The sequence below is a fragment of the Crocodylus siamensis genome, chromosome 6, assembly GCF_052110815.1.
Source record: "Crocodylus siamensis isolate JL-2025a chromosome 6, ASM5211081v1, whole genome shotgun sequence".
Taxonomy (NCBI): Eukaryota; Metazoa; Chordata; order Crocodylia; family Crocodylidae; genus Crocodylus; species Crocodylus siamensis.
This window is the reverse complement of record NC_143400.1, coordinates 50,244,432-50,267,542: the sequence shown is the minus strand read 5'-3', so window position 1 is coordinate 50,267,542 and position 23,111 is coordinate 50,244,432. Positions and strand designations below refer to the sequence as shown.

The 23,111-nt window shown below is 46.1% G+C and overlaps 1 protein-coding gene across 2 annotated transcripts in view; it reads right to left on the bottom strand.

Moving 5' to 3' along the window:
- Window positions 1-23,111, bottom strand: part of TSPEAR (thrombospondin type laminin G domain and EAR repeats) — a 73,324-nt gene that overhangs the window by 27,089 nt on the left and 23,124 nt on the right. For both annotated transcript variants that reach the window (XM_090054204.1, XM_090054205.1), the window contains exons 5-7: window positions 16,627-16,783; window positions 14,262-14,393; window positions 10,201-10,433 (exon numbers count right to left, since the gene is read on the bottom strand). In XM_090054204.1, coding sequence (XP_089910330.1) covers window positions 10,201-10,433; window positions 14,262-14,393; window positions 16,627-16,783 — 522 coding nt within the window. The remainder of the gene's footprint in view (window positions 1-10,200; window positions 10,434-14,261; window positions 14,394-16,626; window positions 16,784-23,111) is intronic.

The following is a 23,111-nucleotide window of genomic DNA, read 5'->3' as shown; positions in this document are numbered from 1 at the left end:
AGGTCTGACTAGGAGGTGGCATTGAACCAACATACAGATGTGCCCAAACACACTTTTTTCCATGCTAACTTTGTCCAAAATGAATTGAATCAAACTGCAAAGTGATTTACCCAATGTGCAGGGAGTAGCTGGTTAATTCAGAAGAACCAAGTCCGTGGACACAGGGAACTTCAATTTGAAAAACCAAACAGCAGCACATGTGAAAAAGCCCTAAGAAGCACTGACGTGTGGACAAGCAATCAGACTCATTCTCTTGTGAGTCCCCCCCTTGCCCCCCGGCTTTGCCTTTGTGACTCGCTTTAAACATTTGCAACAAGACTCCATTGAGGTTTTTCTATGAAGGCCTCTAATGACTCTCAGATGGCTGAAGATGTGCATGAAAAACTGAGGCCACAAACCAGAGAGTGGCTTTCTTTACAAGGACTGAGAACTAGTCTCCCTGTCACCAGCAAGGCACTCAGAATAGTTAGAGCACTTGCTGATCCTGACATTACACACACGGCATGTCTCACACGTTGTCAGGGAGGGAACAGAATGTATGCAATTTGGTTTCTGTGGCCAGAACAGTGGGTCATTTCAGTCCTTCCCCCAAGGCTGTGAATAACTGAATTCTCAGTACAAAACAGAACAGATTTGTACTGGGTTTTTTTGGACTGGGGGACGGCGGTATTCCAACGTGTGGAAGTGCCCATCATACAATCTTTGAGTGATCTACGTTAATTTAAAACATGAGCACATTTGTTAAAGAATATCAGGCTTGGAAGTTTCTCATGCATCATCTCAAATTGTTGCCCTCTCTCTCACAGATGTACTCTGACATGGAGAAAGGCCAAAAGATATTGGGTACAATATTTAAAAGCACCTCAGTGACTTAGGAACCTTCATTCCATTGACATCTAATAAGACTAGGGTCTGGGGCTATATATCTATTTGGGGCAATTCTAAGGGTAGATATCAACTATCCTGAGCTATACAAGCCAACCCCTCCCCATCTCCCATGCCCTGCTGCTCTGCACACATGAAACATGGGAGTGGAGATGAGTAGCTGGCAAATTGATTTCTATAAGGGTTGCACTGGGCTAGCCTCATCAACCTCACACAAGAAGCAATCAAGGATCCCAAAACACCTCATAGTTTGCAAACCCCTTGGACAAAGGGGGTGAACCTTCATCCAGTCGCCAAAGCTAGATGCTATTCCCAGCCAAACAGCAGCAACTTCACCTTGTCTAGAGTGACCTCCAATCCTGGACTTCAGCCAGGCCCTGTGAAAGCAAAACCTCAAGCTAACTAAAGAAGAGATGCATAGCTGGGTGTCAGGTGCATAATGATGAATATGGTACCTTGCAGTACTTATCAGCTTACCATACAGCATGATGCCTCCCCCAGTAATGTCCTAGACACAAGAGATCCTACTGGATCTCTACACAATGACACCTTTGGGGCAGATGAGCCCTGCATGCCCCTCTCTCAGATGACCATGTAGAACAACCCAGTTGGTCCTGTTTCCCTTGTTTCTACACCAGGTATCAAAGCCTACTACTACTGGATGTTTCATGGATATATTTGTGCGTTGTTAGATAGAGATCATGAAATGGTGGGACTAGCACAGTTTCCAGGCTCAAACTTGGAGCCGAACTGGGAAGGATCAAGGATATCTGAGGGCTGCCTGATACAAGGGTAGCCTCACCACAACCACCTCAGTTTCCAGCAACTGCTTCTTAGCAGAAAGCTAGCCTTTGCTCCTCACGTCAAACGCTCACCAGGCTAGTTTGGTTCTGTAGCCAGGGAACAATATGGCTAACATCACATCCAGCCCCTTTTGGCTCCCTAGTACAAATGACCAGGGACCCATTTATCGCAGGGGGCAACCTTCAATTCAAGTCTGTAGCAAGGCTCCTATTCACGCTTCTGGATCCATATTTGCCAACATACCCCTTACCACTCCAGAAGAAAGGAAAGCTTTAACTAGCCCAACCAACAATGGATCCAACTGACAATGTATGGGGGGCAAGTTTCTCAAAACAAAAATACATATCTGGTACATTATATAAAAAAGTCATTCTCCACTATCCATTATCATTATAGAAAGATACAACCCCAGATCAGCCAAGCTGGACATGATTCCTACAGAGCAGCTGGCTGCTTATAGTGCCATCATGGGTCAAGTCATACAACTTTTACTGCAGGGACTCGAGGAACTTGAGGAACAAGAAATGACTGTGTGAAATAACTTCTTGATGATTTAAGTATTAGTCAAAGTGACACCAAGTAACTCTGTAAGTGCCTTGCTGGATAATGCAAGATGACAAACAACATCCAGACCAACGTATTGAAGCTTGTCTTGCATGGGTCTAAGGCTTCAGACCTTCCTCCAGCCCTGTGGCAGAAGACAAAATAGGGCAGCAGAAGAGAAAAAGAGCAGGCATGCAGGAAGGAGGGATACATCAGCACAGCAGTTGTTCCAAAGGACTTGGGCACAGCCCCGGTACTTGCAGCTCCAGGTCCATTCAGCACTCAAGCTTTCTAGTGTGATGGAGAACAAGGAGAGTGAGTGCCAAGCGTAAGGCTGATGCATTGTGGTGGGACCAGCTGCCAACTAGGGACTAGACTGAGGCCACCAGCAAGTTTCCAAAAGGGCACTGAACAGCCACCAGATACATTCTCAGTCATATAATCATAGAAAATGAGAAAAGGCCATGCCCCCCTGCTACAGAGGAAGGCAGAAACCACACTCCATGCCAATCTCACTGGGAGGTAGAATTCCTTCCTGATACCAAACATGGCATGAGGAGGCACAGAAACATAGACAGTGAGGGTTGGAAGGGACCTCAGAAGGTCACATCTAGTCCAATTACCTGCTCTAAGCAGGACCAACCCCTACTAGTTCATCCCAGCCAAGGCTTTCACCTAGCCAGGTCTTAAAGGATGGAGGTGCCACAAACTGTCTGGGTAACTTGTTCCAGTGTTTTGCTACCCTTCTCATGAGATCATTCTCCTTAATATCTGTACTCAGTTCCCCTTGCTACAACGGGAGCCCGCTGCTCCTTGTTCTGTCATTAGCCATTACTGAAAACAGTCCAGCTCCACCCTCTTTGGTACCACCCTGCAGGGAGTTGAAGGCTGCTATTCAGTCCCCTCTCAGTCTCCTTTTCCGCAGACTAAATAAGCCCAGTTCCTTCAGCCTCTCCTCACAAGTCATGTGCCTTAGCACCCAAACCATTTTTATTGCCCTCTGCTGGACTCTCCAATCTGTCCACATGCTTTCTGTAGTGGGAGCCCCAAAACTAGTGGACACAGGACTTTAGATGTGGCCTCACCAGTGCAGAATAGAAACAAAGAATCACTTCCCTTGATCTGCTGGCAACACTCCTACCAATGCAGCCCAGTATGCCATTAGCCTTCTTTGCAACAAGGGCACACTGTTGGCTCATATTCAGCTTCTTGTCCACTTTAACCCCCAGGTCATTTTTTGCAGAGCTGCTGCTTAGCCAGTCAGTCCCCAGACTGTACCCGTGCATGGGATTATACAACCAATATAACCCTCACAGCTCTGAGCAACAGCAAAGAAATTGGAAGTACTCTGATGCTGTTGCAATGGGCATCTCAGAAATTCCTGACATAGGCAGGCAGAATAGAACCGCTCCAGTTCTCTTTTGCATCCAAAATAGCACTACAGTTCATTCTCTGACAAAAACGATGTAGAAATGAGATGGCCATCACCATAGCAACAAGTATAGCTCATACCACAATGCCCCGCACAAGTGCCTCATGTCTGATTCAGAAAGGACATCTGCTCATACGTAATGATGATCAGGTAGCTGTTGCTCATTATTTTGCTGCCACGTTCCAACATAGAAAGAAAAACATCTTTCGTATAATTTGTTTAGCCTACCAATTTTAATAATGGTCACATTAATATAAAAGATTCATGCTGTCATACCAAGATTTTGAGGGCACCAGGCTGCGTTTTTGCTTGGAGGTCCAAATTGAATTCCATCCTGTCTTCCTATAGAGAATCCTCCTCTATCTCCTGGCCTCTCTCTCTCCAGTCCATAGCAGAGAAGAGATGTCCTTCATCTTGCTCAGTATGAGTAACTCATGAATTTTACTAAGTCCCTGGGTGATCTCTCTTACACACATGAATGAGATTTATCTGGCACTGAACAATACCTAAAGTTTGAGTAGGCTCAGTGAAAACCATTTTGCACAAAGTGATAGCGCATCTTTTATTCTTGCACTAAGACAGAAGAGATAGACAAGTGAGGTGCTTTTTCAGTACTTATTGTTCCCTGGCACAAATAAATCACCCATCACAATATTGCTTGTCCTTGTTTGTTCACTCTCTAGGATTAGGTTGAGCAAGAAATCATTCTCTCTGAAATACCTGTACCACCTACATACATCCAGAGGACATTTTCATTTGTAGACATAAAAATGACAGATGTGGGGTAAAAGAACCGTGGTGTTATTTCTCACTGAACCTTGCTACAGACCTAAAATTGTATGTAGCCCTTAGCAGAGAAGTCACTAAATAATCAACTACAAGTGGGCAGCCTCCTCCCATGGCTGGCATGCAATACTATGTTTGTAGTAAGTTGCATAAAAGCCATACAACAGGAGTTTTCAATTTCTTCCTACAGCATGGATTGACTTTGAAAAACAAAAAGGAAAGACTCATACGGTTGCAATCAGTAAGTTAATGCATCCCAGCTGCTATAGGCTAATTCTAAATTGCAACAAGCTTGACCATATTCCTTCAACAAAAGCTGCTTTTTCTACCTTTCAGCTATTTCCTATTTCAAAGATTTCACAAACATTAAGGAGAGGATGGATGGACCTGTGTAATCACTGTATTACTGTCCTCCCATGATTTATTCATTTCATCTCCATGGGTTTTCCTCTCAAACATAACCTCTCATAGGTTATGTTTCTGTAACAGACCCAATTAAGAAGAATCCCTGGACCAATTATGTGTTAACTGACCCCTGACTAATTATGATCCTCATGACCGGTGTCTAATTTGCTGGGATGACTGAACTTAGGCTGGGAAACCGCAGACACCCAAGAAACAATGCTGTAGTCAGCATCTTCAAATGTAGGCAAGGCTGGTTAATTTTCAGAAGACCCTACCTTTCTATTAATTTCTACCCAACAGTGAAAAATATAACATGAAACATTCCAGCCTACAAAGGATCTTAACAACAAGTGGTTGGATATGGGAGTGAGTGATTCAGGCTGAACATTGGGTTTTTCCTGTTTAATGTATTATCTGGGGCTGGGAAGAGAATTACTGATAAAAGACAACCCACTTGCAAAGTAATTACCTTCAAGTCCATAGGATGCTCTGAAGAACAGCATTTTTTACAGATTTAGCTTGAGGGGAAATACCTAGTTTCACATCTTGATTTCCAATCCTACCTAGTTCTTCTCGTTTTGAGTCAAAAGGAATCTTTCTTCCTGATACTGCAGCACAAAGATATTGAGATGTAGGGACCTGATCACACACTTGGTCAGTTCCACAGAAAGACTCCTTCCTGTTGTCTCCCAAGACCCCTGGATCAGATCACCAAACCCTCTCTCTTGGTCACTGCCATTTGGCTGGCAGTTATGAGGTGAGGTGTGGGATATGTGAGATAATGCCCACAAACCATGTCATTCAAGAATGAAAGATCTGTTCTGTCCTCTCTGTGCCTGGGTCACTGCCTTCCCTTTGGTTGTAGGAGGCCACAAAGGATGGGGTAGAGGGACTGGGAACAGACTACTCAGGACCTAGTATCACTAAAACACAGACAGAAGAAAGGAGCAAGTAAATGACTCTTCCTACACCTGGACATCAGACTCCCTGGATTTCATAGGGTAGATACCTGTCAAGAAGACCTGGTAAAATATCACCTGTTATTGGCAAACTGCAAAAATCACTTCCTACATCCACATTTCCAAGAGGGGAGGGAAGACTCTGATAACAGCTACAAAAATGATTCAAGATTTGGAAAACGCTTTTTTATAAGAGCCTAGAATCCAGTCTGCTTGCAGTACTGGAGAAGAAGATAAGAGGCAACTTGATCATGACCTCTAAGGACCCACAGAGGGTAGAGACGTGTGATCGCAGCAGGCTTTTGGATCGCTCAGAGAAAGGCAGAACAAAAGCCAATGGCAGGATGTGGCAGCTAGAACAATCCCAAATGGGAATGAAATACAGCCTGTAACAGTGAGGATGATGCTACAGTTCTACAACATAGTTCTTCTTTTCCCACACTATCTATAAGTGGTTATAAAGGAGCACATCCCGGTCTTCAGCTTGCTTTGGTGATCTATAATAGACCTCCATCAACATCCCCTTCTGCCTGGTACTAATTAGGCTGTTAATATGTATGCATTATGGGTCCTGTGATTCTGAGTTACCAATAACTCTAAAACATGCAACAGTGTCTTAGATCTAAGCACCATCTCTCCCACCCACCCCTCAGCCCCACCTCTATTTCACCCTCTCTTTATAAAGACTTGGGCAGGCAACAGTTTTTCTCATCCTGCAATAATTGTCAAGATTTTGAATAATTTTCCCATCTCAAATTAGGAAGAAAAGTCAAAATAGCTCAAACTGTTTTTGTAAACCAACAACCACAGAAAACAAATTGCATCAGGACAACCAAAATTGAAGCCATCTCCAGCAAGGATATTTTGACAATTCCAAAACTTCTCTTCAATTCTTTTTCCAAAATTGACCCACACCAAACCTTTCCCACATACAATTTCAGCTTTGAGGAATCAGAATTTTCTCATGAAAATCTGTTTTTAACTTTCTGCTTTAATCTAATGACCGGGAAGCGGGGAAGCAGAGGGTTGTTTTATTATTTTATAACACTTGGGGTTGGTAATACTGAATAATAACATGGCAGCTCTGCATTGGTTTGTATATTAAGCAGTTTATTAGCACCCAAGGTTGCTTGGTGCCTTCTGTGCTGAGCCCTAAGCAACTGGGAAGTGAATCTGTGACATACTTTTTTATATATTAAGGAGCCAGAAGGCAATGAAGACACAATCCTAAAAAGCAGCAAGCAGGGACACTAGGCCGCTTTGACTGTATGTTCATTTTAAAAAGACCTTGAGTGCTGTATCCTCTTTGCAAATGAAACCTTCTAGCAACAGAAGGATACAAATGTGCAATGTTTGACAAAGGTGCAGGCAAAAAAGCAGGGAATCCAAGCAGCATGAAGACTTGGCATCTAGACAAAAAATGTGCCTTAGGCAGCAGTCCAAAGGACTTTTCACCTACTCCCTTCCTGATTTTTGTTTTGCTCTGTTTGGATCCCTGTCTGCAAACATAAGCTGATACTCTTGGCTTGACACAGGTTCCTTTAGAAAATGTCCCCAGAAATACAGTAGTCCTGGGTCTCCTCCATGGACTATAGCTGTGATCCTTAAGCTCAGTTGGCCAATTCTCCTCACTCACACGTGGAACTGGACAGAAGGGAGGGCCAAAAAATACTGCAGCAGTCTCTAGCAGTGAGGAAGAGGGAGGAAGGAGAGCTATGGATAGGCCACCACAATTGTTTTCTTCATTATGGAACGGTGAATGAGAACCAGTGCACAAGGGGCTTCTTTAGCTGTGCTGGGGCAGTCACTGAGAGGGTGTCTGGGGAGCTGGATATAGTCCAAGAAGACCAGACAGGCGCTGGGGGTGTTATAGTTATCCGGCCTGGGAGTCTTCTGCGATCCAAATTTTAATAGGACAGTAGCAGCTGTCTTAAGCCTAGTGGAGAGAATCCCCTAACTAAGCCCTCAAATTTCATTATAGAAGCTGAGCACCACAGGCTGAGACACACCATCAGGGCCTGGATAGCTCAGGGCCAAATGTTCAAAGTGTCTGCACTCACAACCAAAGCCAGATTGTCTAAGGAGCATAATAGGACAAAAGGAGTTGCTGAAGGCTGGACGTTCTTGAAAACTGTGGCCACTGAGCCGCTCTGAAAACCAAGCTGACCAGTTCTGGCAACACCTCCCTGAACAGAAAGGGACAAGCAAACGTGGCTTGGGTAGACTGGAACGGATCAATACTCACAGCAGTCTCAGCTGCACAGAGCCACTGGCTGCCTGCAAAGTGCAGGCTCACTTCACCATTGTGGAAAACCTAGGACATGTTTCCTGCCTGGGTCTGTGCTCTCTGAACCCTGCTACCCAGCTATTACAGTGGCCTTCGAGACATGAATTCCCAATCTAAATCTGTGTAGGAAGTAGCTGCTTTTCTCTTACCAACCAACTCCTCACTCCCCAATCCACCAGGCATTTTCTGAATTTCAGTGTTCTTGAACATCCTGCAGAAATCACGGCCTCCAGATACAAACACAACCTAACGCTGAACACAAATCTATATTCAGCATGTGCAAGTATGCCTCTGCCTGGTAAAGAGTACAATATGCAAATGCTCTGCAGAGCAAGAAGTCACTGGGAAGGATGGGGTGGGGAGGAGTAATGATCTGTAGTTATTTAAGGGCGTTTGCATGTACATGGGTCCTGGGAAATGTTTGCAACACACATATGGAGGTTTAGATGAATGGCAGGATTATTAGGAAAGCAACATAACAGCTGCAGAGAAGCAGCTTTTCAGTAAACTCTTCAAAGGGGCTAAGAAACAGTACCTGGATGATGCTACTTGGAGATGCCAATTAAGTTATATAGCTGTTTTGCCACGGCTTAGGACAGAAATAGAAGAGATCTTCTCAACTGAGAAAGGAAGGTGGCTGCCTGTGCCTGTTTGAGACACTGAAGCAGACACTATGAGAAGGACCTAAGGGTAAGAGAGATGAGCAACCTTTATTGTTGGAAAAGGGGGATGTGCTCAGAGGGACTAGATTGGAGTTAAAGGGGAAATTAAAATGTGACAGTCTCACAATAACACACATAATAATCGCACACAAATCTACTGTAAAAGAAACTGGTGCAGGGAAGATGATCTATCTATATTGTAACATACAATATACTGAGCAGGGTGGCCAACCTGCAGTATACAGGAGGCCTGGGCTGCCTTTGGTGTGGCTTGTGCCAGAGGGGACTGGCGAAACAGTGGCAGATAGGGCAAGGAGCAGAAAGCAGAGCATCAAATCAGTCAGGGAGCACAGGGCAGGGAATAGAAAGCTGAGCAGCAGATTGGGGAAGGGAAATAGATTGAAGTGGCACTCAGGGAGGGTGAGGGGCTAATGTGTGGCATGCCTGCCAAAAAGGCTGGCCCCCACTAGACTGGAGAATCCATGGAGTTAGATCAGTGTTAAAATGATGCCAGGGAGGTTCTCCATCTGATGTATGAAGGAATAGCCCTGCTGAGAGTCTAGGAGGTTCAGGTAGAGACACTCCAAGTTCTGCTGAGGTTTGTACATCTATCTTTTCCAGACATGTATTCAGAACGTGCCCAGAGCACAATTCACAGCCATCCATGAAGGTGGCCAAGTCCGTACCCAATAAACTCATTAAAATCTGTCACTATAACAGTTCTTCCAGATACATGAATCCCACATGCAAAAGTCACATTATGAACCTCATATGAAAAGTATGCAAGGGGCCTAGAGTCTGGGTCTTCTGTTCCCAAATTGTGCATAAATGCCCCAAACCTGCAGCTTTGTGGCTGTGTATGAGCCATTTAGGGACATCAGATGAAATAGGGCTTCACTCTTACTAATGTCTAAGACAAGAACAGAGAACTAGCCAGAAATTAGCAGCAACAAATGGGCACTTTTTGAGCTGCAGCAGGTTGTTTCATCGACTCTTGAGAGGAAAATTATGGGCTCCAAGGCTTCTTATAGACCCACAGGCCCTGGAGAACTGTAATTTCAGAAGGATTGAATGATAAGCTGTGAGTACTAAAGAGAAATAAACACAATTATCTTCTTCCCATGGAGGGTCAGGTACTTCATATGAGCACAGCTAGGATTTCTGATCTTAATTTTTTAACTATGGTAAAAAAAAAAATGTAACATTCCCTTCACCATCCCCTGTGATATAAGTGCAGATTTGCAACCAACACTGGGATAGATCCTCACCTGATGTGTATCCATGTATCTCTACTGAAGTAAGTGGCGTTATGAGGATTTATCCCTGAAACTTTCCCTCAGCTGTGACTCGAATGTGGGTTGGCCTTCCTGAGAAGCAGCCAGCAGACAGTGTTGGTAATTTAACATAGCACCACAACAAGCCTAGAAGTGGAATTACCTTTTTTCCTATTGTGAAATATTTCCAGGATTGAGCTTGGTAGGTTGGAATATTTTGGTAGGATACAAACTTCCCATCCATCCACTTGTAGATAGCTGACCCGGGTGGAGTCTGTCGGTTGGCTGTTGCCGCAAAGAGTCCCACCTCTGGAATGGCAAAGATCTCAATGCCCAGGGTTTCAGAATTGGTGACCAGGTTCTGATATTCTTCCACGTAGTCCAGCCTCTCTTTGGCTAGGAAATCACAAACAGGAAGAGAAATATCAAGCATAGCTTAAAAACAGGTATCCTCTGAATTTAGCAGTGTTCCAAGGTTCTTTGGAAGCTAGATTGCTGACATTTTACATGGCGCTTTGTAGCCACCCTACACATATTAGGGTCCCCACAGTAAAAGGCTTAAAAATAAAAGGCTAAATAATGTACTGCTGACCTACAACTATTCCACATAGGCCATACTGTTTGGTCAGCAAAGTGCCCTATCCATCAGGCAGTGGGCTAAGCTGTGGGGGGAAACAGCCCTCCTGGTGAACTGCCTTCTTCTAGGTGAGTGTCTACCTCACTGGACCACAGTCATACAACCTTTCACCTATTCTTCCTTCTAGCCTCAGGGATCCAATTTTCTTGACTCCCCAAGTGTGTTAGAGCAACAGGTAAGGGGATCCATTAAGCCTAGCCCACAGCCTGGTAGTTATGATGTGAGGGATGCAGTGCTTAAGTGATAGTCCAGATCAGGGGCGCTCAACCCCTGGTCTGGAGGCCAGAACCAGCCTATGGAGCCATGTCATCCAGCCTAAGGACTCCCAGTCCAGAAATCTAGTGGTAAGGGAATGGTGGGAGCAATGGCTGTTCCCCTGCTGCCAAATTTCTGGACCTGTGAGGAGCCCTGCATGATAGATGGCACCAGCATGTAGCTGAATCCAGGCTTGTGGAGTCAAGCCAGCACACGGCAGGATTCAGGTACCTGCAGGTGGTGGGATCTGAATGTGCAGGACCAGGCCAGCACACCAAGGGACTGACCTCACTTGCTGGCCCCACACAGGATCCAGCTTGTGGAGCAAGCCTGCACCACTCATACCACCCATGGGGCTAGAAAATCGGGCACTGCTGGTATAGAGTGCCATGATGCAGACTCAACACCCAAGTCTAAGAGCCTAGGGTTCATTTCAAGTCTAGGAGCCTAGGCCAAAATGGAGATGTCTAATGGATTCATAGCTGTTATGTCGAGCCTGTAAGCATGTTGCTGGTTGTTTCTCCCTAGGTGGAGCACCTGTACTTCTTGGTGTTGAACATCCTCAGGTTTTGATCCGCCCACCTTGCAAGCCTGTCCAGGTCAGCCTGTATCCCCAGCCTATCCTCCAGTGTGACTGCAGTCCCCTGTAATTTGGTGTCATCTTTGCACTTTGCCAGCCTACTTTTAACACCTGAATCCAAATCATTAATGAATATGTTAAAAAGTATTGGTCTGAGTACTGAGCCCTGAGGGATGCCACTGGCCACCAAGTGCCACGTTGCCTTTGTTCCATCTATTGTTACCCTCTAGGTCCTGCCTCGAAGCCAGTTTCCTGGTCAACAGACTGTTGTGCTATCGAGGCCACAGTTCCCCAATTTTACCATGAGCATGTTGTGGGAGTGGCAGCAGGCAGGCAGTTCTGTGGCCGTTCTCCAGGGTTGACAGATCTTGGTAGAGGTCCTAGACATTGTTGTAACACAACCAGGTTCTGTGTCCTGGTGGCAGGTGTCGTAACAGAGACCAGGCCAGCTGTGGCAGCCATGGTGGCTGGGCTTGAAGTTGTCACTTTTGTGCCCCTTTTAAGTGGATGACTGGGGCTGGTGCCCTGGTTGCTCACCTCTTGTTACACTACTGCATCTTATACATAGTGCTACAGCAGCACAATTCAAACTAGCCCACAAGGAGTAGAAAGTCCCTGATTTAAAACTGGATCTTGAAATGGAGAAGGTAGGAGTGCTTGACATTGCTTCACAGCCCCGCCCAGGAGCAAACAGCATGCACGCTGATATCACTCTTTGAGATACGGATGTGGTGTGCATGTATGCACAGACACCTACTTACCTACTGGAATAGCTCATTAGTTAAGATAATCTGAAACATGCAAGGAATCCTAAACACTGCCTTCTCCCCAACCACATCACGGAGACCACGTGGCTCAGAGGGATGAACGGAGTGGCTCCGAGCTGTGCACTGAAGTTCTATCTTTGCTGCTGACCAGCTTTCCTAGTCCTTTGTACTTCCAGTAATAACACTGTACAGGCAATACCAACTGGCTTTGCAGTAAATTCCAATGGGCTCAGTAAATACCACTTCCCACACTTTACCACTCTGCCAGAACAGGTCCAAGCCCACAATCTGTAAAGAGCTGCAGGTACATTTAGGAACATTCTGATTACAGTGTAGTTACCAACACTGAGATACGTCAGTATGGGGTGGTTGTTTCATTAGGGTTTTACCCAAGAAAACATGATAGAGCCCAATGACAGTGAACAAGCAGTAGTGTCATTTCTCATTTCCACTTTAGCAGCTCCGGAGAGCCCCAGTCATGCATCTGTGTCTAAAGGCAGAAGGAAGAATGAGACAATGTGGTCAATGTGACAGGCATTGGTCTCAGCACTTTAGTAGCCTAACTCCAGTTGAAAGGACTGCTACTTCCAACATAGCAGGATGGATTGATGAGTTGAGTTGCAGCTGGTCTTGGAAGCTCCCAGCTGTGCAGAAGCTGGTAGTATTCAAGTCCTCTTTCAGAATAAGAAAAGAGTAATGCTTAATAAATGGCAGATTTCTGTCCCAGATCTCTCAGAGCATTACACAAGCAGGCAAGTGAGCACTGGTACAACCCGTCCATTCACTTTTCTTCTCTCAGGAAGTTCTTCATGTACAACAAGCCCACTTACATGCCAGTGACTAGTAGCTAGAAGATGGTGCTGCTTCTAATGTGGGGAAGTGATTCTCCACCAGTCATTCTTAATGAGTTCCCTCCAAGTGGGATGACATGCCTGGCCTCTGTGCCAGGAGGTAAGAGACTGCTACTCCTCCTGTCTGGCACTGGGCACTCCAGTGTCCTACAGAGAGGGACCACCCAGGGCTGCTTCCCAAACCACTGCAGTCCCTGTACTGGCCCCTGCACTCAAAGAAGCACGCTCTGGAAGGCAGACAGACAGACAGACAGACACTGAGCTATGTGGCTTCCCTTTTCAGGCTGGCTTGTCCCTCCCCAGCTGCTCCCAATGCTCTGGGACCGTGGGAGGGGTCATGGGTGGACATGGCTCTGGTCACTGGCACTTGCTCCCTCAGGTACAGACCAAGGACTGGGTGAGGGCAAATGCCAAAAAAAGCGAGGCGCTATGAGGTAAGGCCCCTTGCCACCATCACCCAGCACCAGCTAGATTCTAGCTCAGTGGTTCTCAGATGCATGCCACTAAAGTCCCAAAAGTCACCGAGAGGTGAAAATAGGTTAAAAGAGTTGAGAACCACTGGTCTACACAATCCAGAAAAAAGATGTCCATTTAGAAATGGGTGAAGTACAGCACGCAGAAGGGACTTCCCCAAGACCAGGCCAGAAGAGAGCTGGCAATGGCAGCCAGGTCTCCTAAGTCTTGCTCCAGTGCCGTATGCTGTGTTGGTGAATCTATCTAGAAATTAACTTGCCCAACTCCTGCACAGATGCAGGATTCCCTGTCCCTAAAATCTCTCAGACAAATGCCTGCCTGGCATGCAGCTGAAAACTTCCAGCAGAAAAGATCTTACAACTTCCACTTCAGGCACAACCCAAATGCCTAAACTCTTGGGTAAGCCAAGAAGGTACTGCCTCTGGGCATGCCACAGCTGAGGCAGTTCTGGCCAAAATATAGCCAGCAGGAGAGCCTTGTTGCCAAAACAGTCAGGCTGGGTCCCTGCCAATTCCTCTCTTGAACGTAGGTATTTAAGGTCCCTTGTGACCCCCTCCCTTGGTCCCTGCCCCAAAGACCTTACACTCTGCCTCTCTCCACTGCTAGGAGGCCCAAAGAGAGCCCTAATGGAGAACCATCCATGTACCCCGTGCCCCTTACCTTCTAGCATGGAAAGCCATGCACTCCCGTTACAGAGATGCAGCCCCTTCTGAGAGACGTTAAACCAGAACTGCGCTTTCTCGGTCTTGGTGCAGGGCGGGCGGGACCCAGAAGTCACCTTCATCTCGGCTTCTGAGCACAAACAAAAGCAAAACAGGCCCCGTTAAAGCCCCTGATGGAATGAAAGACCAAAACGATGGCTCTTGCTCGCTGCCTTCCCTACGTGCACAGCTGGAGGCAGCAGAGCCCAGGCTAAGTCCGCTAAGGCATGGAGTGGATTATGTAGCATGGGCCCCCAGTCGAGCACAACGCTGAGGCACATGTTTAACTTAAAGCACGTCAGTGTAGCCCCATGGAGCTCAGTGAGATCACTGAGGTGCTTAAAGGACCCGTGTGGTTATGTGGCATGCTAAGTGATGGCCTTAGCTCATGCAGTGTGGGAGAAGACTGCCTGTCCTGTCTTTCTTTCCAGTATCAAGAAGCTAACTCCAAGCTCTGCTCTGCTGTTGCTGTTGGCTGTGCCCCGCTTCCTTCCTAACTCTTCTCCAGCTGCTGCATTGCCCACTTTGGCAGCCCATCATTTCCCAGCCTGCCCCAGCCTGCCCCAGGGTCTTCTGGCCAGAAGAGCACAGAGAGGGAAAGCCAATGTCTTCCCACACTCAAGGTCTCAGTGCAGCTATTGCCCGAGTGTGAGGGGAAGGAGGTGTCACCTCTACTCCCTGTGAAACCCCTCTGTTGCCCCATGACAGTGGCTGAGATCAGTCAGGGCTGTCCTGAGGGAGGCAGACCTGCTTGCACACCTGCTGCTAGTACAGTTTCTCTAAGCCACTGCCTACACACTGGCATGGGGGCAACTTGCTGTGACTCAGGCTGAGAGGAAGGAATCGCCTGGCTCACATCACTGCCTGCCATAGCCTTCACAAGGAGCACGTAGAGGGCCCTCACATCTCACTGCGCTGGGGTCTGCCTCACCCCTCTGCAGTAATGCTGGAAGCTCTGGGCTGAGGTCTCCTCACACTTAAACCAGTGTAAATAAAGCATTGCTCACTGAAGACTATGGAGTTTCACTGGGGAAACCAAAAGGAGGAGCAGGCCTTATATCCTCCCGGTGCACTTGAAATCACCCCTTGCCACAACTTCAGATCATCTGTTGTGATAACAAAGGACACGGACACAATACATGGCATGGCAGCACCGCCTGCCCGAGTCTGCTCAAAACAACCAAAATGAGAGCCCCAAATTGCCTGAGCACTCTCCATTCATTTAAACAAGCTGTTAACTTTGAATGCTACTGAAGTTTGGCTTGTAGATGTATTGGATGAATGGCCTCTGATCTGCTATAGACACCAATTTTCCTCTCTAGGTCATCCCAATGGCCCTCACAAAAACAGGCTTGGGGACTACTTCCCATCACTAACTACTAAGGGCTAGCAACCCACACCCTGTTTTACCAATCCTAAAACTAGGGATCAATTTCACTGGCACCAGTAGATTCGATTAGATCTGCTGTTCCTGTGGGGAGTCACACTAGAATGGTGACAAGTCAAAAATACATTCAGAAAAATGTGATGCAATGTTTCATGGCTTGAAATCTTTGCTCAGCGTGCCGTAAACTTTGCAGTGGTCATCAAGACCAACCACTAGGGCTTTAACATTTCTGCACCTTTCCATATAGCCACAGCACTCTCCTCCTTCAAACTGTGCTACCGCTCTTGTGTTAATCTTTCTATAATGTACTGAAAGGAAATGGCTTAAGGAAATGCATTATTTTGTATCTTACTGGCCATGTCTATATGAGATGCTTTACTGCGCAGTACACTAATCTACTGCACAGTAAGGCATCACTGCCTACACAGGAAGGTGCTTATTGTGCAGTAAATTAGTTTACTGTGTAGTAAATTTACTACTTGCATATGCAGGTAGTAAATCTACTGTGCAGTAAAGCCAAATAGCATTAATGGCACATGCAGATGCACCCACTGTTACTCAAGCGGTGTTTTTTCTTGTGAGAAAAGAGCTACAGCTATATCCCTTCCCATGCTTGGTACAGAATAATTTCACTGGCATGATTCACTCAAGATTGCTCTGTTCAAATGCAAGGCACTGATTCTATGAGTTTCCAAAAAGATGAGGAGAAAGCAAAAGAATATATAAAAATGGAAATGGAAAATACGAATTCCTTCCCTGAGACACAAAATAACTTGTAACTCCTATCTTAAAACTGCAATCCAACCACCTCATTCTGCTTTTCCCTCAGACTAACATCAGGTCACATACAGTTAGACGGCCCCAGGGAGGCCTGTTCAAAAGATTTGCTAATGCAAGACGGTGAAGCGCCTCAAGAACTCTGTTTTGTTTTACTGACCGTATGGGTATTTCAGCACCTCATTGCTTCCTGGCTTCACTGGGAGGTCCTGTAGTACTGGGGGGATGGAGAGCACCGCTAGCTTAAGGTTCATGTTAGTGCATATCCTTGAGGTAGCATCAGATCCTGGCAACAGGACCAGCTGTCTTAACAAGCCCTGAAAAGAGAGGAAGAAAAACTAGGGAGATCACGTCCATCAAGACTGCAGGACAACAGCCGCTTAAGGCGATGGTCTGAATTTTCCTTAAGTTCTCCCTTAACTCCCCTCAGACTCTCAAACCCAGATTCTAGTCCACCTATTAGGCATTTAAGTGAATTGGCTACTTGACTGTGATCCTATTCTTTCTGAGCCCCTGAAAAATTGTTAGTACAAAAGGTGGTTGGGTCCTCCTGCTATTCATTGCTTTTTGTGACCCACATCTTAAGGATAAGGTATTACAAAAGCAGATGTATTCATGGATTTTCAGGGCCTTGAGTGTGGTGGAACAGAGCTGCACTTAGGGCCAGAGACTACTATACCACCTAGGATTAGGTGCTTTACAGTCAAAATGAGTATGATTTGTAAGCAAGAGTCAGAACTTAATAACACCCCTTTAGCTCTTCAAGATCAGTCCATGGCAATTGAACAGCCAGCATTAACTATGGGATAAATGTTTTTTGAAACTAGGCACATGAGTGGTTTTCCAGGAATCTGAGCAGCGTGGAATGGGGTCTGTTCCCTTGCTGCCAAAATCAGTCACAGGAATTAACTAGTTAATTAAAAAGTTAAAGACATGGCTAGCCTTTAACTTTAACTAGTCACATTTTTCAGCTGTCAACTTTTAACTTGAACTAGTTAAAAAGAAGGTTAACTTTAACTTTTGAAAAGTATAAGTTAAAAGTTTTTAAAAAATGAAATCCGGCTTTCCCAGAGTTTTTCCTGACAGCCACTCTCTAGGACTTGCATGGAACAATATTTCTTTATCAAAACTCTGGGACTTCTTGGTTGAGAGACAGAGTAGTGCGCAAACCTACGAGAACTGGTCTCTTAAGAACTACACGTCCCAGAGTTCCTTAGTGCACGCGGGCATTTTCTGTGCATTTGCAGAAGTCAACGGGGCAGCCAGTTGGCTGCAGGAGAGGGAACAAGCACAAGCAAGCAGAGACATTGATCCCAGTAAGAGTGGGAGCAAGTAGTGCGGGTGAAGCAGATGATGACTTTTTAAATTTTAACGAAGATCAGAACCAGCAGCCCAGGGCCCAAGAAGTTGAGCATTACTTCTTATCTGTGAAAAACTTATTTAAGATGAAAAAGCTATCCATCCATTATAGCACAAGCATTCCCTCATCTGCCCAAGTAAAGCGACTGTTCAGTAGTGGGGGCTAAGTTTTGCAAGACAGATGAGGAAAACTGTCAGCTGTCAAATTTGACATGCAGCTTTTGCTGAAATACAGTACGCATGTTTAAACCGTTTCTACTATGCAACCGAACAGTCTTTTTCTCATTTAAACCGATTTTCTCATTTCAGTCTAATTCTGATATTCAGACACTTCCATTATTTCTAATTCAGATGCATTTCATACCCCTTTGTTACCATTTGAGCAATAAAAATTGTAACAATGGAGGTTTTCTGTGGAAACAGCTTTCATTTGTCAACTGGCTATGAATATCTCCTTTCTGTTATTCTGGTATACCTACATGATGCATTGACTTTTACAAAGTACTTGACATAGAGAGGCAATGGTCTGACATGGAGAGGGTGAGAAGGGTCTAATATTACATAGGTATTGGTAAATTGTTATTCTGAAAACTGTATGACAAGTGTAACGTTGTTTTCGGGTAAAGCAGGGTGAGTTCTGAGTAAATTAGTGTGCTTCTGTGGGCTTATGGAAAAGAAACCCACTCCTTGCATTTGAAAATGAAAAATGATGCTCAGAGGCAATTCACCGTGTTTCATGCATTGCTTATGAATCAACTTAACTTTTAACTAGTCACCCTCTTTTTAACTTTTAACTAGCTGAAAGTGGAAATATTTAACTTCTAACAACTCACATTAATTTTAAAGGCTGCTAACTTTTAACTTTAACTAGTTACATTATTCATAAATGTTACCCATGACTGGCCAAAATCAGTACCAAGAATGACCAGGTAGAGGAAGCTGCCTTTTAACAAGGGCATGCAGACTTGTGCCTTTACCAAATCTTTGATGTTTTGAAATGCATTAGTTCCTGTCCCCTCCACCCCCCAAAGCCTGAGAAATACTGGACAGTCAGTATTTTTCACTCCTCCATAATATCTGCTACAGAATACTGCTCTTTTGCAACCTTCCCCCACTCCTCTATTGCCACCTAAGTCTTTTCATTAGGTCATGAAAGCCTGAAAAAGTGGAAAAAATCTGTTAGGCCAGACTGCATTATTTATGGCTAGCCCACCTCTCACATGAGTATCAATGAATCCACAAGCTGCACATCACTCTCCAACCAGCTACAGAATGGCCTGGTGTAAGTGGAAGGTAAAAAACACACAGCTGGAAAACTGATTCTTCTTCTCTGTCTGTGTGCAGTTCCTCTGCACTTCAAATGCTCAGCACCACATCCATAGCTCACTGCGGGTTGCTTTGCAGCTGGCAATTAAGGCCAGAATTCAAAGATATTTAGATGCCTGAAGATGTGTATAGGTGTCTAGTGGGGTCTATAAGAACACCTAAGCAGGTTTGGTGTCTAAATCTCATTGGTTTCAAGGAGAGTTCATTGTTTACCTTTTATGGTTTGGTCAGCCCCCAAAATCTGGCTAGATGCTGCTGTGATCAGCTCTACTGAAACCACCTAAGCCAGACGGCAGAGAAGGGCAAAGAGTTCAGCAGCTATTTTGTTCAAAGTTGCTTCTAGTCTGTGAGGCAGGAGTCACCTCCACTGGGCTCTCTCCTGGGGTCTTTATTTCAGTTCCTTCCCATTCCTTTTCTAAAATATCCATCATTTGAGAGTGGAGAGATGTGCTTCACTTTTGGCCTGTGGATGTATATCATACAAATGGGCTTATTCTGTGTCAGGTTTCAAACGTGTTCATGACCTTTCTGGCTGGGTGGCTGGTATTAATACTGCCTCGCTCTTTCTGAGAACATGCATTTGCCTAGTGCCTGGACCTACAGCTCAGTAAAGGAAAAGCCGCTGCAGGAAACAAAAAAAAAATGGATTGGCCATGCTACAGGAAGGGGGAGAGAAGGAAAAATGGACTGGAAAAGCAGAACTGTCAAGGGTTCTTATGGCCTTGCTGTACCGCCCCACAGACCACACAGATGAGGGACCAGGGCCAGTCAGCTCCTTTCTTCTCTGCTCCAAATTGGCTACAGTTTACTGCTGGCTGCCACCAACAGCACTTCTTTCCCCTTTTCTCAGCGCTAATGAATGTGAGAAGACTGGCCCTAAGCTCCCTAGTCCAGCCTCACCCCCCGCCAGCTGCTCCATGCACCAATCCTCATTGGTGGTCTCCAGGCATGGGGATCCTGTGACAGGAGTCTGTTGTCCCAGTGCAATCTAGCTCTGCACAACCTCTTCAGGATGAGCTGTTGAAGCCTTGGGCTCCTGGGGGCTTTGTGTGTAAGCAGGGCTCTGCTTTGCAAGGCTTTTCTGCCTGGCAGCTTCATTTGCTACTGCTCCAGGGAAGTCTGAATGTCAAGAATTCCCAAATCTCCTGATCTTTCCAGGCTATCACTCTGTCATGGAAACTGAGGGTCCCTTCACCCCAGCATTGCAAGTCCCTATTGGACCATCTCCTCCACACCAACTCATTCCCCCCTCCATGCTGTCTCCACCCCACAGACCCCAACCTTGTCCCTGGAGGAGCAGGGCTGGTATACAGGAGCTACAACCTGTTCTCCCTGGCTGGGCAGCACCCCTGCTCTGCTCTGCACTGGGGGCCAGCGGGACAGAAGCAGAGCTGCTAGGGGTACAGGTTGTACCTGCAGCAGCCCTACCCCTCCACAGCACTACTGCCCCCCTCTCCAGGTGGGGCCAACAGTCCAGGGGAGGAGGAGAAGCCCCCCAACACCCTCTGCCAGGAGATTGACCATGTTCACCCCAATCTTGGGAGCTGCACTTCTTTGTACTCCTCCGACCATCTCCTACACGCCTTAGCATTCACTCACACACAACTACCCACCTATACACACATCTGGGACATCCTATCTGGTGTGGCTGGCACTGAGTCTAGCTGGCCACACAGCCAGCAATGCCCTCATGTACAAGAAAACTGCCCCTCACCAACGGGAGCTGAAAGTGACTCCCAGAGACAGGGAGTCCTTTTTTACTGGGTTTCTGAAAACCTGTCAGAGGAATATCTGTGCTGAATGTGACCCAAAACAACACCCAGTGCAACAGCCCCTCAGGCTCTGGATTTGCATGGGCTAGCATGCAGGAAGAAATGGCCTCCTAGCAGTTATCTCCACATTTAAACCACCTGCACATCACCCTAGCACATGGGTGGGCAATTATTTCAGCAGAGGGCCACTTACCAAGTTTTGGCAAGCTGTAGATGGTCACATGGGTAGTCCCGTCCCCTGGCAGGTACCCCACCCCCTGGTTGCCATTTTGGGACTGGAAGTCCTGCCCCCTAACCTCTGACCTTTGCCACCAGAAGTCCCTCCCTTTGCCCCCAAAGTACTCCTTTTAGCAAGGGGTTTTGCTATCTTGGAACGAAAAGAATGCCAAATTATATTCTAAAAAGTGAACATCTAAAACATTCATCGATTCATAGATGCTAGGGTCAGAAGGGACCTCAACAGATCATCAAGTCTGACCCCCTGCCTGGGCAAGAAGGAGTGCTAGGGTCAGATGACCCCAGCCAAATGCTTATCCAGCCTTCTCTTGAAGACCCCCAAGGTAGGGGAGAGCACCACCTCCCTTGGAAGCCCTTCATTAATTTGATTTCAAAAAATATTTTAGTCCTGGTTTACATGTATTTGTGTAGTGTGCATAGAGGTGATTGTATATAATAGCATAAAATGAAGTCTTACTCTTGTAGTGGGGTGGGTGGGTATAGGTTTGTGGGGGCTGTAGGTATGTGGGTACATCAGGTGCGGGGGAGAGTGTGGGTGTGTCTGTGGGGGTGAATAGGTGTGGGAGTGTGGGTGGGTGTGTGGATATGTGGGATGTGGGTGGGTATGGGGTTTGTGGGGGGCTGTGTGTGGGGGAGGGCGTGTGAGGGGGTGTGGGTGTGGGGGTTTGCAGGTATGGCAGTGTGAGGGGAGGTGTGGAGGTATGGAGGTGTGTGCGTGTGGGGCTCACCCTATGAACACACACACACACACACACACACACACACACACATACACAGGGTACCAGCACTGCCCCGTGCTCCTGGTCTGGGGATGTAACCAGAAGCCACATGGTGCTGAAGCAGTGCCGGGGCAAGGAAGCAGGGAAATGGCTGGGGGCAAGACAGGGCTGGGATCCTGCCTCCTGCTGCCAGCTCCCCCTGGGTCCTACTGCCCTGGCTCCTGTCATTTTTTACAGGCAGCCAGGAGTAGGTAAATATTTTCTAATTTTTTTTAGGGGTCCTGCAGGCCAGATAGAATGGCCTGGCAGGGAGAATCTGGCTCACAAGACGTATTTTGCCCACCCCTGCCCTAACCTGACCATTTTGCTGATACTGCATTTGCAACTTGGATGTAGGAAGAGGTCCTGAAAAATGAATGTGTGCGGTGAACAACTGAGTGGAAAATTCTTGAGTCAGTTCTGTACAGGGTATGAAAGGCCCAGAAGTGCTGAATTTCTCCAGTCTCTGTGGAAAACACAGTCAGATTTTAAACATTTCTGACTGCTACCCCATTCAAATTAGGGCACTACTGCTGCAGGGAATCAATTGCTTACTTTTTGTAATGGGATCTCACTCTAGCGTTTGCAGCAACATGCTTTGCTTTAAGAGGCTGAGGCTTTCGGCAACAATGAATCTTACCTCTTATGGACACCAAAAGGGTCTGATCAGTGCCTTATTAAAACCCAGGGTAAAACAGCATCTAATCTGGCTGCAGAGTTGCCTGAGAAAAACAGCTGTGAAAAAATGCCTTTTCAACCTATATTCACTCCTTCTGGCCATGTTTCTTCCATTCATGCTCACTTTCTACCAATATACAGCTAGTCACAATTTGCTAGATTCAGTGTCCAGAGAAAATCAATTTCCAAGTCATGTGTTTTTTGAGTGCTTGCAGAAAATCACTTTTAAAGCCTCATCCATAGGTAAACACACTAAAAGCACTTGCAATCTCATCCAGCCAGGGAACAGAAACACTACCATGTGACCTATCCAACCTATAACAACCAAGCAACATAACTCAAAATTGTGACTACAGAGTGCTCACAAAGACCTGAACAAATCAGGGAATAAACAAGTCATTCAGTGCCATGTCTGCAGATTAACTGTAGATAACTAAGAAAATCAAGGGAACTAATACAGGTCACAAATATTCTCCCAGTGGAGAAAGAGATTCATGTTGATAATGTCGTGGAGT